Below are 18,215 nucleotides of genomic sequence, written 5' to 3'. Positions count from 1 at the left end.
ATCCTCTCAAGTTACATTCCAAACCATCGACATTTCCGAGGGACAAACCTTTGCCTAGAAAGCCGTCGTTGGACGAAGCTACTAGACAGGAATTTCGAAGGAAGAAATTGTGTTTCAATTGCAAGGGACCTTGGGAGCCTGGCCATAGATGCCTCAGAAAGGGGAAGATCCATTATATTGAGGATGTGTCCGATGATGAGGACGAACAAGAAACGCCAGCCGATGACAACCAACTTCACAATGACACCAACATGGTCAGTTTAAACTGTACGGAGATAATTGCAGCTTTGGTATGACGAAGGAACTATTGCCATAGTCAGTAGCCCGAGGTGCACAGTTTTTCGTGTACGGGGAACCCTTCAAGGACAAAGGGTTATAGTGATGCTTGACAGCGGAGCCACTCTAAACTTCATTAACTCATCTCTGGTGAAGCGGAGACGTCTACCTACGGAGATGCATGCAGGCTTTCAGGTCAAGGTTGCTGGAGGGACTCTTTTGCTTTGCGTGCACCTTGTTCCTCAGCTAAGTATCACAATGACAAATCACACGGTGACTGAGGATTTCTTCATAGTGGACCTTAATGACATGGAGGTTATTCTAGGTATACAGTGGATGGAGACACTTCATGAATACACTCAAAGTTTGAAATGGATGGACTTCACTTTTGTGGTTGATGGATAGAAGGTTGTTCTCCGTGGAATGGCAAATGAATTTTCGAAGGAAGTTTCTGCACATCAAATGGAGGCTATTTTTCGGCATGATGACGATGTGTGGGCTGTATACTGTTTTATCTTGGCGGAACCTATAAAAGGGCAATGGACAACACCACAAGTTGATGAACTCTAACATATTTTGAGTAAACATGATAAAGTTTTCATTGACATTCCTCTTGGCATACCGCCTTATCGAGGGTTTGAACATATTATCGAATTGGAAGCAGAAGCCAAGCCGATTATAACCACACTATATCGCCATCCCAAGAAATTCAAAGATGAGATCAAAAAGACGATTCAAGAATTGCTAGAGAAAGGATGGATCCGTTCCAGTTCTAGCCCTTTTGCATCAAAAAGAAGGACGAGACAATGCGCATGTGTGTGGACTACCGTGCGTTGAACAAAAAAACAATTAAGAATAGATATCCCATTCCAAGGATAGATGAGTTGCTGGATGAATTGCATGGTGTAGTCTATTTTTCAAAAATAAATCTCAATTTCGGATACCATCAGATCCGCATAAGGGAGGAAGATATAGAAAAGACGACCTTCCGTTATCACTACGGACATTATGAGTTTCTGGTCATGCCATTTGGATTGACAAATGCACCTGCTACATTCCAATCATGCATGAATCACATCTTCAACAAGCAATTGCGTAAGTACTTATTGATATTTTTTGATGATCTTATTTATAGCAGGACATGAGAGGAGCACCTAAAGCATCTGAAAGAAGTCGTAAGGATCATGGAGGAGCAGTCTTTGTTTGTCAAGCAATCCAAGAGTGAATTTGGTATGACAAAATATTGTACTTGTGGCATATTGTCAGTAAATATTGAGTTCAAGTTCATTAGGAGAAGATTCAGGCTATCCTTGATTGGCCTCCCCCAAAATCACTCGCGGATTTGCGAAGATTTTCAGAGTGTGCAGTTATTACTGGAGGTTTGTTAAAGGATTCTCTCAGCTCAGTGCACCCTTAACGAATTTGACAAGGGGTCTTTCCATTGGAACGAAAAGGCACAACTCACCTTTGATAAGCTGAAAGAGGCAATGAGCACTTGTCTCGTACTTGCATTACTTGATTTCACTCAACCGTTCATTTTGGAGTGTGATGTGTTCGGAGAAGGCATTGGAGTGTCACTGATGCAAGATAGACACCCCATAGCTTATGAGAGCAGGAAGCTTACATTGACAGAATGCCTATATTCCATCTACGACAAAGAGATGTTGGCCATCGTACATGCATTAATCAGGTTCCAACAGTATTTGGTAGGTGCCAAGTTTGTCGTTCGTACGAATCACAACAGCTTGAAATATTTTTTGGAGGAACGAGACTTGAATGAGAGGCAACAAAAATGGGTAAGCAAGGTTCAAGCTTTTGATTTTGACATTGAATATGTGAAAGGAAAGAACAATGTGGTTGTAGATGCCTTGTCCAGGAAACCTGCCATCTGCTCATTAAACCAGATTTCAGTTGACTGGAAGGCACATATGTTGGTGGAATACTCTAAAAACACATTTGCCTGTGAGTTAATGGATGGTAACGCCTAGGATAATAGGTACAGAGTGGTGGATGACATCATCTACTATAGGAATTAGATATTTTTAGTGTCGGAATTCAAATTGAAGCAGAAAATGTTGAGGGAAGTAAACAACTCACCCTTGGTAGAACACCTGGGTTTCCTCAAAACTTACAGAAGTCTCTGGGAAAGGTTTTCATGGAAATGACTAAAAAGGGATGTGTTGTAGTATGTAAGAGAGTGTGCGGTCTGCCAGCAGAACAAATCCAAACATACTCTACTAGCTGGGTTACTACAACCTCTGCCGATTCCAGTACATAAGTGGGAAAGTATATCGATGGATTTTATAACAGGGCTTCCCAAGGCGAACGGGAAGGATTGTATTTTCGTGGTGGTTGATAGATTGACAAAGTATGCACATTTCTTCGCCATCCCCTCTAATCTTCAGGCCGCACAAGTTGCTGATTTTTTTTTTAGGGAAGTCTTTCGTCTGCACAGGTTACCGCGAAACATCATTAGTGATCGCGATGGACAATTCATTAGAATCTTCTGGACATAACTGTTTCAGATGGTAGGGACGAAATTATCGTCAAGTACTAGTTACCACCCGTAGACAGATGGACAAACGGAGATTGTGAACAAATGACTCGAAGGTTACCTTCAGAACTACGTTTTGGCACAACAACGAGCATGGGTCAAATGGATACATCTAGGGGAATATTGCTACAATACCACATACCACGTCCATCGGAATGACACCATTCAAAGCTTTGTACGGGTGCAAACCCCTTTCCTTCATTGACATAGTTTTGGTTGACAACCGCACACCAAGGGCGAAGGATTGGCTTTAGGAGGGATAGGACATATTGAGATGCTTGAAGGAAAACCTACAATGGGCACAAAATCAATAGAAGATGTACGCTGACAAACAAAATGAAGAGGAGTTTCGAAGTAGGGGATTTGGTCTATCTCCGGCTTGAGCCATATCGACAATCCTCATTGAAGGAGAAGGGAAAAGAAAAATTGAAGCCACAATTTTATGGCCCCTACCGTGTAGTTCATCACGTTGGTGAAGTCGCCTACGAATTGGAACTTCCGAAGAGAAGTTGTATTCATAACGTCTTCCATCTTTCATGCCTGAAGAAGGTTGTAGGGAAGAACATCACAGTCACCACAGATCTTCCACCGCTAAATGAAGAAGGAAAGCTCATATTGGAACAAGCCGAGATCATCGAAGTACGTGAGAAGACTTTGCAGAACCACATAGTGAAGGAATATCTGGTGTATTGGAAACACTTGCCATTGGACGATGCGACGTGGGAGGGCAAGCACATTCTCCAGCACCTGCATTGCATTTGCTTGAGGACAAGCAAAATTTGGGACGGGAGGACTATAATGTTCTCGTTATAAAATGAATCATTTTTATAAAACTATTGTAACAGGCCGATTGATTTAATGTATCTAGGACCCATTTCTATTTTGTTTCTGTTATTCCTGTCGCTATTGGCTATCTTTGTACACCTTCGGAAAGTTGTCCCCGACGGGTATTTAAGCACGGCGTGTAGGTTGTCTTTAGGTATGCAATTTGGATTATTTTCTCTGTACTGCAAATTCCTGTTGGGATTCTCTGTTGTTCGCCATTTTAGAAGTGAAAGATCTTCCCTATTTGGTCATCTTGGTTTTGGTGGGATTCAACCCTCACCCTATTTCCTCGCCTGTAATACTTTGCTTGGATCTGGCAAGTGGGAGCATCATCTTTCGGCACATATATTTTCTTGAAGGAATTATCTGTCTTCAAGTCTCTATTATCGCATTTTGCTTCCATAAAAATCTTTGTGTTTGTGTTCAACCAAGAGTGTTGTCATTGTGGGCTCAAATATCTGTCCATACCACTTCCTTTCTCTCCTGAACTGCTTCTTCCTTGGCTGTACAACCTTCTCCCACCACCTACATTCCCGCACATTCATCTTGTCTTCTATCCTCACTTCGTACAGCCCGCCGTACATCCCTCACAACCTCACGCCGTACGCCCTCCTTTCCACCACACTGTACTCCTCCACCCATCGTACAACAAGCTGCTTCACCCTGCGGCCACCGTATGGCTTGGAAACTAAAGTCACAGTACTGCCACATAACATCCCCATCGTACGACCTTTTTGTAGACATCGTATAACCCTCCCTGTGCATTGTCTTGGCATCCTATGGACATCTTGGACGCCTAAATCTGTACTTCCCCTCCCTCTCCACCGTACGGATCCATCCATTTGCACTCTAAGAGTTTATGAGTTCATCTTCGGCATACTTTCAGCCCTTTTGTACTTGGGAACATCACATCAAGTATTCATACTATCGACTTTTTGGAATGTGGTATTTTCGATGGGATATTATTGCACTCAACATAGATATGCATATTCAGTATTCAACGATTTTCTTTCTATTTTATACTTTGATTATTGTAGTCGTAATATAAGATACCCAATAATCTTTTTCCGATCTTTAATATAGTGATATATAACATTTTAGTCTATATTGTGTCATAGTTATTTATTATTTTATTATTTTATTATTTTTTTTGGGATAGGTAATGGGCTGAAGCCTATATTAATTACTTATTTGTTGAGATCAATTTATTATTATTATATGTTAAGCTCAAGTAGACTAGAACCCAAGACCTCCCATATGAAAGGCTCGCAAGTTACCATTGTGCTATAGCCTCTTACCTATTTTATTATTGTATTATTATATAAGTAATAAATTATAATTTTGTTTCACTAATATATAATATTATTCTATTTTTTATTAATAGTATTTAATTTCTAATTCTAATATATTTATAACATTATATTGTATTATATCAATTAATATATTATATGAATGATATAATTGATGATAAATTTATCATCAATTATTTGTACTGCCTTATTATTATTCATAATTAAATTCTAGTCACTAAAGGGCACGTTACAAATGAAATGATGTACATTAGTAGAATGCAAGAAACACGATCTTCATTGAAAAAGACAACCAGTAAATTCTGTTGTGCCGTACCTTTGATCAAACCTTTTGAAAACAAATTGGATGAGGCTTGCACAGTTGTGCTTGATGCACATCTCTAGTTTGGCCACGTGTCATGTCTATTTATGAAAAAAAGAATATTTTGAAGAGTGCAAATCTGTAATTTCTATAGGCTAAGATATAAAATTAGGGAAACAATATTAATATTTTAAGGTGGCTCATTTATGTTATTTTCAAAAGGACCAACTTAAATATATAAGGTTATTTAAAACATGGTTTTAGCACCTATTCACACGGGACACCCATTTTTGTGATTTTTCATATCTCCTTTAGGATTAGAGTCTTGAAGCATTCAAAGAAAAAACCCTTGGTGTGAAATATCTTGAAGACAAAACTCTCTTAGTTGTCATATTTGGATTCAAAACAGAAAACCTTCTATCTATTGGAGGAGATTGCATTCAGGAATTATAATTGTATTCAATTGTTGAATATTGATTGAGGATTTGAATTTGTTTCTTGGTTACCAAAGTGTCCCAACGACATGGAAGAACTAGATTTGCCAATTTTGAAGGGATTTAAATCTACAGTTGCTGTTGTGAGATATTATGGTAACTGGATCAGCTGTGATTCATTTTTGCAACCATCTTTGTTTAGGGAGTTTTGTAGTTGTTGCTGACTAAATATTTGGATCTGTTGTTTTGTTGAGGTTCCAGCCTAAGAATGACTCCACCCAGTGTTTTGTTGATGTTTTCACTCCTAACAAGTGTGGCAAATTTTGGATTAGCTGTTGTTTTCTGAGACCTTTGGAGCTTGGTTCTCCTGTCATACATGTCTTCCAGCTGCTTTACGTTTGAGTTTTAGGGTTGTCTGATAGAACAGCTGCTGTCATCAAATTTTCTGCCATTGGACAAGGTTTTCAGGGTAATTCATGCATCTTGCAGTTGCTTCTGTACATTTTCAGATCTATTATCTTATGATTAGCGCCTATTTCATTGGTTTTTACCAGTGTGTATAGTTGTACGGACTGTTGAATGCATTGTTGATAAATATGAGTTTTTAGCAGCGTGTATAGTTGTACGGATTCCTGAATGTGAATTGTTGATAAATAAATATTGTTTCTGGCCTAATTGACTGTTTAAAGAATTAATTGCTGTCATAATAATGTTTTATAAATATTCACCATGCATCAGGATGTACAGTCAAGGGTTTCATACTTATTTCCAGCTGTAATACATCAGTAAGAAGTATATGTGGTTGTCTTAAGTGTACAGACTGCTCAATAAGTTTTGAAGTGTTTTCCTTGCAGTTCTTACATAGCACAAGTGTTTTTTGTAAAAAGATTATGCATTCTGAATAGTTAGTGTGGCTCAAACTCAGTGTATGCTCTCATCTTGCCCATCTTGGGAAGCGGGTGATCAGAAAGTGATAAGAAAACTCCATTGCAGTTAATTTTCAGTCAAATGTGTGTTTTTTACAATTTTAGTCACATAAGCCAAGACATAGTTTAATTACAGTTTGATCAATTCAAATGTGTGGCCTACACTTTTGAATATACCTTCCTATTATTACACGCATTATCAGTCCTGTAGGTTCTTGTTTCACTCATAAACATTCTCAGGGGCCTTATCCTTGCATTGATTTCACTTTACTATCGTATTCAAATCTTGCCGTTGTTTGAGTAAACAGCTGTGACCTTTATTAGCCTACAACAGTTGTTAGTTGGAAGAGGTAAACTTTTGTATGAATGACCTTGCAAGTTGACTGGGAAAACCACATGTTGAGTTTGGTTAAGACACAATGATTATGCCCTTGATGACTAACAGAAAAAGCACTTACGAACATCGAGTATTGACCAGTGTGCCAGACAGCAGCTAACTTAAATTGCATCAACTGGGGCAGAAATAATTATTCCAAATCAAGGAGGTAGGTGACAGGTTCTGAATAGTGTTCAATTACTTGTCATTCAAACAAATAGAAAATTGATGTGTAAAGGGAAAATTTTAATCTTTAAGAAGCACATGTCCCTTCATAGACAGCATAATGAATAGTTTGTGCTACTAGGAACCTGACAGAACTTAAAGACTTATAGAAGTTCAATTTTGTATCATAATTAGCAGTGACAGTGATTGGCATTTAGTTCTTCATTTTCATTTTATTTTGAAGTTCAATAAGGCACAACAGAAAACCTGAAATGGTTTAAACCCGATAAGACAGGAATCAAACAGGAATTTTGTTTTTTAATTGATTTAGTGGTTGTGCTCTAAAGTGATCTAACTAAAGATACATCTCTTTATTTGACGGCAGTTTTCAAGGACAGTGGGAAGCAGAAAAACATTAATCCTATGTCATCGTCTGTTAAATGCTACTTTGTTTGTACTCAGTCATTTGCTGAGGTGGACATAAATAATTCGTATAATTTGTTTGACAAATCCATCCATGAAGCACGATGCATGTTTATGCATGCACATACTGTGTCAAGTTTGAAGAAATACATGTTGAGGTAAGTTGTTGCATCTTTGTGTTTTATCTCATGGATCAATATTAGGCATAAATTATTTCTATGTCTATGATGTTGCGTTGATGTTAGAATATTTTGGACTTATTTGAGTTTGCAGATTTTCATTGATTCTTTCAAAAACTATATGTTTTGAAGGTGATATCAGTAACGTAATGATTAAACATATTAAAGACATACCGTGTATGGTATGTGCTTTTTCCTTTTTTTCCAATTCTTGGCTTGCATGTATTCTCAAATTAATAAACAGAGATATTTGGCTATGATATGACAGGATGAGAATCAGAATGAAACTAAGGATATTAATGGGGAAGCTCTGATCCAAACTGATGGAACTGGGTTTATATCTGAAGATTTGGCTTCACGTTGTGCATTGAAAATATACCAAGGAAAACTCTTTGACAAAGATTGCAAGGTACCTCTACATGTTTATTCTTGTGTGCATTGGTGCATCACAGTTGTTACCTAGGAATGATGGCTCGCTTAAAGTATCCAATTTTCAATTTAAAAATGCCATGTTTACATAATTTTAAAAATATTTTTGGATCACACACTCCTAAAGCTTTTTTTTGGACATCATCAAAGTCAGATTCTCATAATCATTGTGCAGTGTTTCCATTTATGCACTACCGATCTTTATGATGCTCTTATCTACTTTATAATGATTCAGCCTTCAGGCAATGCTACTTTGTTGGACTTCTGATATATGCTATATTTGTGCAAAATATGCATTTTGGTTCGCGAGTGTGAATTGAAATTTTCTTTGTGACACACTAATGACCTCTTGCCTCATAAAATAAATTTGGGCTAATAAAAAAATTACATCATGGAAATCATTAAAGGCAATTGGTTGATTGGATCAATTATTAGAGGTTTATAGCTTGTTATGGCCTCATACTGCAATTTGTTTTTAGGAGGAAAAACAACACAAGGGAGATATCTGCTGTGTATTTGTATTACACATGGATTCCTTTCGAAAAATGTAAAAACCCTTTGCTGGTTATAACTTAATAATACCAATTTCTTTCACTGAGTTAATAATTTGGCAATTTTTCGTAGATAACCATAATGAAGACAAACCAATTTATTGAATTCTGAATTTGTCTCTATCCCAAAAGCAGATTGCACTGAACAATGTTTTTCTTATTCAAAATGATTGCTTTATTTAATTGAATAAAATACTGGTAGCTAAAATGCAACACTTAGAACCTGATGATTAGTTGTAGCAACCAATAGTATAAATGTGAGCCTTTGGTGAATGGATCGTAGCCAAAAGAGGATGCTAGCAGGCTCTCTTAGCATCCAACGTTGGATTCCAAGATTAAATTGCAAGGCATACAAATCAAGTACAGACCCTTAGGCAATGTGCAGCTCCAGCAAATCACAGGTATCCTGGTGATCAGCTGCAACCTTATACTCCAGTTCACAGACCTGGTTTGTATACGCAAGTCAAATCTGGGCAATTTGCAAGGCCCGTGAGCAGATGTTGGGCCCAGAAAACTTAACGCAGCCCCTCCAGCAATTAACGCAGGCCCCTGGGAATTAACGGCAGGTCTGGGATGATAGAATACAGCTCAAAATTTGCACCAGTATGAACTGCAGATATGAATGGTATCAATATGCTGCTACAGATAGAAAATCGCAGCCTCTTCTTGCTCCACAATGTCAGCAGCAATTTGGACACAATTTAGGAGTAGTTCCCAAACTCAGAATTAATTCATTACAGCTCCCAGCACAGAGACTTCTTCCAAAGCAACAGCAAGACAGAAATTGGAAGATTAATAAATCTTTGAAATCTAATTGACAATACCTCAGCTGTGAATTACCACTTCTTAGAATTACTACACCAATCTCCCAGACACAGAGAATGATAGACAGGAGATGTGACCAGTGAAACCACTATACTTCAGCAGTGATTTCAACATCAGAAACTCAGAGACCCTTATACTTCAGCAAGTGCTCACAATTCGGACTCAGGAAAAAGCCACAAAGACCCAAAGAGCAAATATATATCCAAGCATGCCTTTTCCCGATGAAAAGAGCTCTCATTTATAAGCTTTTTTCGTTGGCAAAAGTTTTTATAAAATTCCACTTAAGAAAATGCAGAAGTTTCCCAAAAGAACTCAACACTAGAAACTTCCCAACTTGCTTTTAGAAATATCTCTTTAAGTCATTATTATTGATGCAGGAGCATCTTGCAAAAAAAAAAAAAAAATTGTGGATGAGAGAGAAAGTGGCGAAAAAAAAAAGAAAAAAAAAAAAAAAAAAAAGAGGAAAAAGACGAGAGAAAAGGAATTTCTATTTTCAAAGTGCATAGGTTGCATAAATAGAAAAATAGTTGTCATTCCATTTATTGAAGTGTGTAGGTGGCATCTTAGAAGTTTGTGGAAAGTTCCTTAAATCATGCATTTAATATTTGTTGTGATCCACAAAAGAAATGTAATTGGGCCACATGGTGGTGCTTAGTTGTATTTGGGTGGGAATTTAATATTTGTTGTAAGGTAGTTGCCTTTACCTTTTATCCCACATTGGTTGTGTTTGTAATGTCTTGGGTTGGAAGTGCCTATTTAAGCAACCCATATGAACTTTTGTAAGCAAGCTCTCAAGGTGTAGCTCTTCAAGTAGAAGTTCGGGAAGTAGAAGTCTTCAAGTGCAGTTTCTTGTAGAAGCTCTTGGTGTACAAGATAGTTGGAAGCTCTTGGTTTGGAAGCTCTCTCATCTTGTAAGAATTTGGAGTTCTCTCATTTGGAGAATATTGTAAGGATTTTCAAGTATAATAAAATTGCTTGGGAAGCATTTTATCTCTCTTTGTCTCCATATTGTTGCATTCTTGGTTATGAGTTGGTAGGGTGGTATGGCCCTTCATCAATTATAATAATATAAACATTATTATAATAATGCAACTCAATGAATAAATAAATAAGAGCCCATGTAATTATTAACCTGATCAACCGTAGGTGACGACCAACTTCCAAGCCATCCACTGCGCTGCTAAAAATAGCAACTACCCATAATAGACTTACTAAAAATAGTAAGTAAGCAACTGAGACCCCCGAACTCCCTGTCAACTCATGAGGGTTGCTATGATGAGCTAACTCAATCAATTGCACAGATTGGCCAAAAATGGGGACATTACAAAAAAGTTATGCTGTATCAAAAAATAGCTATTGGTTTTGAGTTGATTGGAAAAGTAATGGTCTTTATAACTTGCAAGAATCATGAAACAGTGAACAGGTCCCTTCCTTTCTGTCATTATTAAATAATTGGTATGATGATTTTGCACCTACTTGGGGAAGTTCTGCAACAGTGGTGCATCTGCAAGTTGAAGGAACTGTGAAACTACGTGAGGAATTTTTATAATTGTAAAACTTTTATGCCTTGCATAAATTTGTAGTTTCAGTTTAGTCTCCTTTGCAAAGTTGTTTTTGTTCTCGACACTAGCAAATAAAAGATTTTGGTCTAATGCAAAATATTGAAGAGGAAATTATGGAAAAATATTTTGTCTTCACATTATGGACTTTTAAGCACCTTGTTCTAACACAGAGAATGCTGTGAGCATACTAAATACCTTAAAACACACCAGGTAATTGAATAATCAAGAAGGCATTTAATACAAGATTTATTCATGACATTCAGAAGGCATTTAATACAAGATTTATTCATGACATTCAGAGACACATTAAATACTAAATTGAGAAGACTAGAGTATTTCACAATGCAGGTTTTTTGAACAGAAATATTTACTTAAAAAAGCAAAATAAATAAATAAAGCTTAAGTTTTCCTTTCTTTCACAACAATGTAGAAATTAATATACAATGTGTTTTTGATAGAGAATGTGAAATTTTAGTTCTATCTCCTTAGAGATGGTCCTGAAGAGTTTGGTAGGTGCAGTACTGATAAATAAAATATATTTGTAAAAAGTTTGTGTGAGCTGATTGAGGTGGGCTACAAGCATATTTGGTGGAATCCTTGCTTGCTTGCAATGAATAATATACTCAAAGACATGGGCCAACTTGGTTGGATTCTTCTTGGCTGCATGTAATGAATGATGATGCTAGAAATGTTAAAATGTTTATTTGCAAGCCTCGTATTTCACATGCAGTTTTGATGACTTCTGAATATTTTTAGCTAGATATCCATCTACATTATTCTTTTGGGAAAATGGTTGAGGCGCAAGAGGCACATTGGTGGCTTGATTCTAAGCCTAGGGAGGGGAAGAGGATGATGAGGGAGGTCAAGATTTACATTTTTTAAAGCTAATTTGAATGACATTGTGGTAATCATTGCCCTAGTGTTGTAGGTCTTCAGATATGCGAATATTAATGCTCTTGTGCTTGGCAAGTTGTATGAATGCATTGATAGTTTTCTTGGTCAAATGAAGAGTATTTCACAAGGCAAAGAGCCAACATTCTAGTTGCTGAACTGGCATATTCAATAAATGATTTGTTAGAGGTTGGTTAAGCTCAACATCTCCTTCCACATAGCTGCAAATACATTGAAGCTAAAGTGGTACACGCAGGGGCCATGTAGAGTTAACCCTACACAATGTGTTGCAGTGAAGGTAGGGTCAATGGAGGTTATTAAAATAGACGCTCAATAGTATAGATGTTGATATTGTTTTCTTCTATGGTTAGACAATTAATAGGGAAAAGAAAACATAGTTATTCGCAAAGAATTAAACTAGATAAGAGTATATTGAGCAACATATAGAAAGAGTAAAATGTATATTTTATTCATTAATGCCCTTCATTCATAGTTTGGAATAAAAAATATCTTGTACAATGAGGACCCTTGACTTGACTAGATAGAAATTTTTAAGGTTGTCGACTGTTGTGAAGATTTTGTAACCATCAACAAATACCCAAAACTACTCAACTGAACCAACATGCCTTAGCCATTCTTATCAACTCAACAACATAACAAAACTAATCCAGTATGTTGCTTCAGCTAATGAGCTGGCATGAGTTCTCTCTCTCTCTCTCTCTCTCTCTCTCTCGTTGAAGTTTGACCATCCAAACTACCTCTAGAAGTTGAGGTTCAGTCATGTCAACAATGTTCATCCTGGCAATTTTTCTATGCTTTACAACTAGATATGTGTCTTTGTGTGAAATTCTCAATCTTTTTGTGCAGGTGTTTTTTATTGACTTAGTGTGTTTTTCTTCCTATTATATGAATTTTGGATCTCCTTCCTATAATATAGTTGATTATGTTCCTTATTGGAATTGCTTATTCTACTCCATGTGAACATGAAATGCTTTATTCAAGGCAGAATACGATGAGATAGCGAAATCGATTTGACTTACTTTTTAATCACTGAATGCTTTTGTTTTTTGTTCAACTTACAAATGCTACAATGTTGTTAGTATGTCCAATGCTCTTGCAAGCTTCTATTTCTATGATCAGCCTTACCTTGTTGGGGTTTACTATTAGTCTGACCTCATAGACAATTGTTCATTTGCTTTGATGTTATTCTTGGATACATGGTCTTTAGACTCTACTTCTCATTCATCTTCAGCTGGTAGTTTGTCTACTTGGTTAGAGAGATTGTTCCACCTCTTGCTATCTCTTGCCACTTCTTGTATGGTTTCTTATGGAGCATTGTTTTCTATTTTTTGAGTTGTGGTTTTGATTTTGGTTTAAACGTCAACTTTACCTTACAATCCGACTCCAACTTTGTTCTTTTTAAGGACTTTGTCTTGGGTATTGTACAATACTAGTTTCCTTGAGCACTTCTTGCACTTTTCTCCTTTTTATTCATTTTAAGGTCTTCTGGATTGGCTTTACCTCTTTTATTTGCTAACCATTTTTTGATTGAGTTTTGACTTTGTTTGGTTACGGGGGCATTAACTTCTAGAGATTTGACATCGCTTTATGTTCCTATCTTCTTTTTTGCTTGTGTCTTTGAATGATAGCCTTATTTGCTGTTTTTGTATTTTGTGAGCATGTTCTCATTACTGCTTTGTTTGAAGACAATCACATGAAGTTCCATACTTATCATGTGATAGGAGTTTGTGATCATGAGGAAACCAAGGATATGACATCAACCATTGATTGTAGCAGTAGTGGTACTTTGCATCAAAACATGGGATAGCAGCGATGACACATGGCGAGATTGTACTAGTGAGTTCCCAAATGATAGTACTCAAGAATTTAATACTAATGGTGCTTTACATGATATGGATTCATGCCATTATGAGTCTAATATTTCAAATCAGACCTTGCTAAATGTTGATGTTTTAAAACTACAGTTTCCAACAACTAGTACCAGGATACAAAAGATGAATAAATGCCTAAGGATTAGCTAGTTCCCATATTCAGCAAAATTTATCTCAGATCTGGACCAACATGACACAGCACAAGGACTCTCTACACTATAGGCTTTGCAGGGCCAAGCCGCGTGCACCTAGGGATTAATTGGCTTTTTCACTAATATTTTGTCACAAATGTATCCCTTATAGGAGAAAATGGTCAGAAATCTTCTTGAAATGTAATCAACTTGTTGATTTACAGCAGCTTACTATAAATTCAAAGAAAGTTGTCACAATAAGGGAATGACCAACAATATAGTTCTTTACTACAGAAATTAGATAATTGATTTTGATTTAAATGTGTGTTGTGCAATCAAATGACTATATCAATTTGTAATCACAATTTACGACTAGTGCCTTATCCATTGGCATAAAGAGTCATACCAGTAAAACCTTGAGCTATTTAATTGGCTTGCAATTAAATTTATCAACTGTTAACTCTAAACTCAATTCTTATAATATCCCTCCCATATACTTGGAAACCCTATCAATTCATAGAAGCACTTAATTCCTTGAATTAAAAGCAACAATGAAATGATATACAACTTATCCGAATTGAATTAAATTGAAAGAACTTTGCTCATTCAATCTCAAAGTGACAGACACATGAAAAAGGAGACATAAATTAGGGACATAGATATTCAAAAATTCCTCTTTGTATTAATTTTCCTTGAAAACCATACATAACTTATTTTGAAAACTGTATATATGGCCCCCATTGATTGAAGATGGGTGATAGCCATGAGAATGCTTCATTGCAAACATGCTCTGCACTCTGTAAAGAAGTATAAAGGCTATGTGCTTGTTGGGAAATTTTCTTTAGAGTATCTACTCTATGGCCTATCGTGCCTTTGAGGATAGTAGTCCTTACCTCACCACCTTGCTGTGGGGATTGAGCATCAATGCTCATCCTACTTGGCTCTGTAACATCCTGGACCAACTCTTTGGTTAGAGTAGATGCTCCTTGTATGACCTTTGTTGGTTGTTCAGTGCTGGCCTGTGCCCTGTTTTGCTCTTCAGTATTTAGTTTCTCTTTTAAAGATGCAACCTTGGCCTCTAGCCCTTGAGCCATTGCCTCCAATTCTTCTATCCTTTGTTTTTAGACATAGCTTTTTTAGAGCTCTTCCTCATAGAGCTTCCTGATGTCTATGTAGTCATGGAAAGTCCTAGCAAGCTTTGTCTCTATCTCCTCTACCTTGGCCTCATTCATGATTGAGAAATGCTTCATGGCCTTGGAGATTTCTACACCAGATGTGCTTTGCAAGGTCCAAACTATCATGTTGCCCTGAGTAGTCTTTTGGACATCCATTAGTTTGGGCTTATTAGTTTCAGGAGCCCTGCTCCACACTGCTAGGGATTTTGAATCAATGTTGAAGCTTGATCCCCTCTATAAACCACCAGCTCGGAATCCTTCATAGGAAATAGCATTTTCCTATCTTCTTATCTGGTCAAGCATGAAAGCTTGTTCCAGATCCCATCTGGGTACTAGAAGCATACCCCTTCTTTGGACCAAATCCCTTGCCTCTATAGGAGTCATTACTTCACTCTTTGGGTCATAGGCATGTAGCTTATCAACCAGTTCTCGTATCTTTTCTTCAAATTCTCCTGGTTTGAGTTGCAAAACTAGCTCACTTTGCTTCACCTTGTATAGGAAACTTTTAAATTCAGCAGACTTGAGGAAGTCATCATCTTCCATGAACTGTTTTGCTTGGATGATTTTGTCATCCAGTCTAGCTGTTGCCAGTTCAACGTTAGTTAGAGAATTCTTTTCTGCATTCACCCTGTCCTGTATGTAATTGTGTCTCAAATTAGAAAAATATTGATTTCTTCCAGGCATTCATTGAAGTGCCCTCTGTTTTACCTTTTCAGGTATATGGATCATTTTCTACCTTTTGTTACTCTTGGTAACCCATGATGCCTTGACAGGTTCTATTTTCAAGGTGACATCTGGCTTAGGGGAGTTAGGGTTTACCCTTTCCTCTTCTCCTATGGAGCCTGTAGGCATTTGTGCCATGATCTTTATATAATCCAGTGTTACACGGGGACTCACACCCCTCTCCCAAACCTCAGAGTACCCATCCCTGAGATGTCCCTACACTGGGTACTCATGTACCCAATTACCCCTATCTCCGTCATTACGCAACCATGTTGTTGCTAGTATGGGGACTTGGATTTCTATTTGACTTTTGTTTTTTGAATGTTACTTTTGGGTATGTAATATGTTACTATGTTGAATGTTCAATGGTTCTAGTTCATGTTGCAATTTGGCTATGTTCAAATATTTTAATTGGGTATGTTCTACTGAAACATCGTTTCATTAAAAAGCATTTCAAGTTCTATATGTATACTATACATGTAATATCCCCATCATAAAATAAATGTATTTAATTAATCTATGTAACGGGCTGATTGATTTAATTTATCTCGGACCCATTTTTTATTGTCTTCGTAGTTAGTGTCGCTGTCGGCCATCTTTGTACACCCTTGGAAAGTTTCTCGACGGGTATTTAAGCACGGCTTGTAGGTAGTCTTAGGTATGCTTTTGGATTATTTTCTATGTATTGCGAATTCCTGTTGGAGTTCTTTGTTATTTGCCATTTCAGAAGTGAAAGACCTTCCCTATTTGACTTGTCTCGATTTCTGTGGGAATCAACCCTCACCCTATTCCGTTTGTGCATTTCTTGATTTGATTATGGTAAATATTGATATATATTTTGTTGAGCAACTTTGTTGGTATCTCTTGTTTGCATGTCTGGATTTCTTATCAAATATTGTTCATCTTCGGAATCATAAGCAGCCCATCGACAGTAACTTCCCGACAAGCCACGACTTGCAAACTGTACCCTGTCATAACAAGGCTACCATACAGACTGATCCCGTATGGCCTCGGCTAAAGCTATTGTACAACTTTGGTTGAAGCTGCCATATGACCTTGACACCGTACGACCTTCCTAGCCTTGTCTACCGTACGACCTCCCCCTATTCGTACAGTTAGACACCAACATACTGTACGACCAATAAGGTACCATATGGCCTTTTTCATCCTACACATTAACACCGTACGACACACAACCTGAGGCACTGGAAAGACTACCCGAGGCACTAGAAAAACTACCCAAGGCACGGAGGAAAACTCCTTGAGGCACTGGAAAGACTACCTGAGGCACAAAGGAGAACTACTTGAGGCACTGGAAAGACTCCCTGAGGCACGGAGGAGAACATCTTGAGGCACTGGAAAGATTACCCGAGGCACGGAGGAGAACATCCCGAGACACTGGATAGACTACCCGAGGCACTGGAAAGACTACCCAAGGCACGAAGGAGAACATCCTGAGGCACTGGAAAGACTACCTGAGGCACTAGAAAGACTACTCGAGGCACAGAGGAGAACATCCTGAAGCATTGGAAAGATTACCCGAAGCACGGAGGGAGAACTACCTGAAGCATTTTGCTATTGGGAGCATACGACAAGGCTACCTAAGTAATTGCCTACGGATTGAGATCACTTACAAGCCGAGTTCACCTTAGGAACATTACAGTGGTACCAGAGCTCTTTGATCTTGCTAGCTTGTGGACAGTGAATGAGAGTTTATAGCTAGAAGAGAAGAAGGACACATTCTGTTGATCGAATGGTTGACGAACGGGAACCGACTGGTGCCAAACTTGTGGCACTTCTGAGGGAACTTGCCCAGAATCAGACATAGATCATTGATACGCAGCGACTCATGGAAGAAACTCTCAAGACGCTGGCGTAGAAAAAACTATCTGGAGAGCAAAATGGTCACAGCATGGACTCGGTGTCGGGTAAATCACACCCTCAGCCAGCACGCTCTCGACCTTCCATGCTGACTTTTCCACCCCGGACGGAGGAACATCACGGAGAGAGACAACCAACTTTCGAGGAGATGAGAGAAGATTGGAAGAATGCAAATCTTGAAGAAGATATATCCTACAAAGATTACGCATATCTGAGAATGAGATATTCGGGAGGTGGAAATAGAGGATACTTTAACGATGATCTTAGGAGAAAGCTGAGTAAGGTAAATTTGTCACCATTTGATGGATCTGGAGTCATTACCGCACAGTTGTGGGTCCTAACGGCAGATACTTATTTCCAACTCAATCCAATGCCCAAAGAGGAAG

The 18,215-nt window shown here is 37.8% G+C and overlaps 1 protein-coding gene across 11 annotated transcripts in view; it reads left to right on the top strand.

Moving 5' to 3' along the window:
• LOC149552173 (putative RNA-dependent RNA polymerase 5) overlaps nucleotides 1-18,215 on the top strand; it is a 249,254-nt gene that overhangs the window by 34,070 nt on the left and 196,969 nt on the right. For all 11 annotated transcript variants that reach the window (XM_089787677.1, XM_089787673.1, XM_089787675.1 and 8 more), the window contains 3 exons: nucleotides 7,553-7,748; nucleotides 7,864-7,951; nucleotides 8,038-8,178. In XM_089787677.1, the coding sequence (XP_089643803.1) occupies nucleotides 7,553-7,748; nucleotides 7,864-7,951; nucleotides 8,038-8,178 (425 nt within the window). The remainder of the gene's footprint in view (nucleotides 1-7,552; nucleotides 7,749-7,863; nucleotides 7,952-8,037; nucleotides 8,179-18,215) is intronic.

This window comes from Cupressus sempervirens, chromosome 6 (genome assembly GCF_028749045.1).
Source record: "Cupressus sempervirens isolate cs-2001-9-10 chromosome 6, ASM2874904v1, whole genome shotgun sequence".
NCBI classification, from domain to species: domain Eukaryota; kingdom Viridiplantae; phylum Streptophyta; class Pinopsida; order Cupressales; family Cupressaceae; genus Cupressus; species Cupressus sempervirens.
This window is presented reverse-complemented; position numbering and strand designations above follow the sequence as displayed.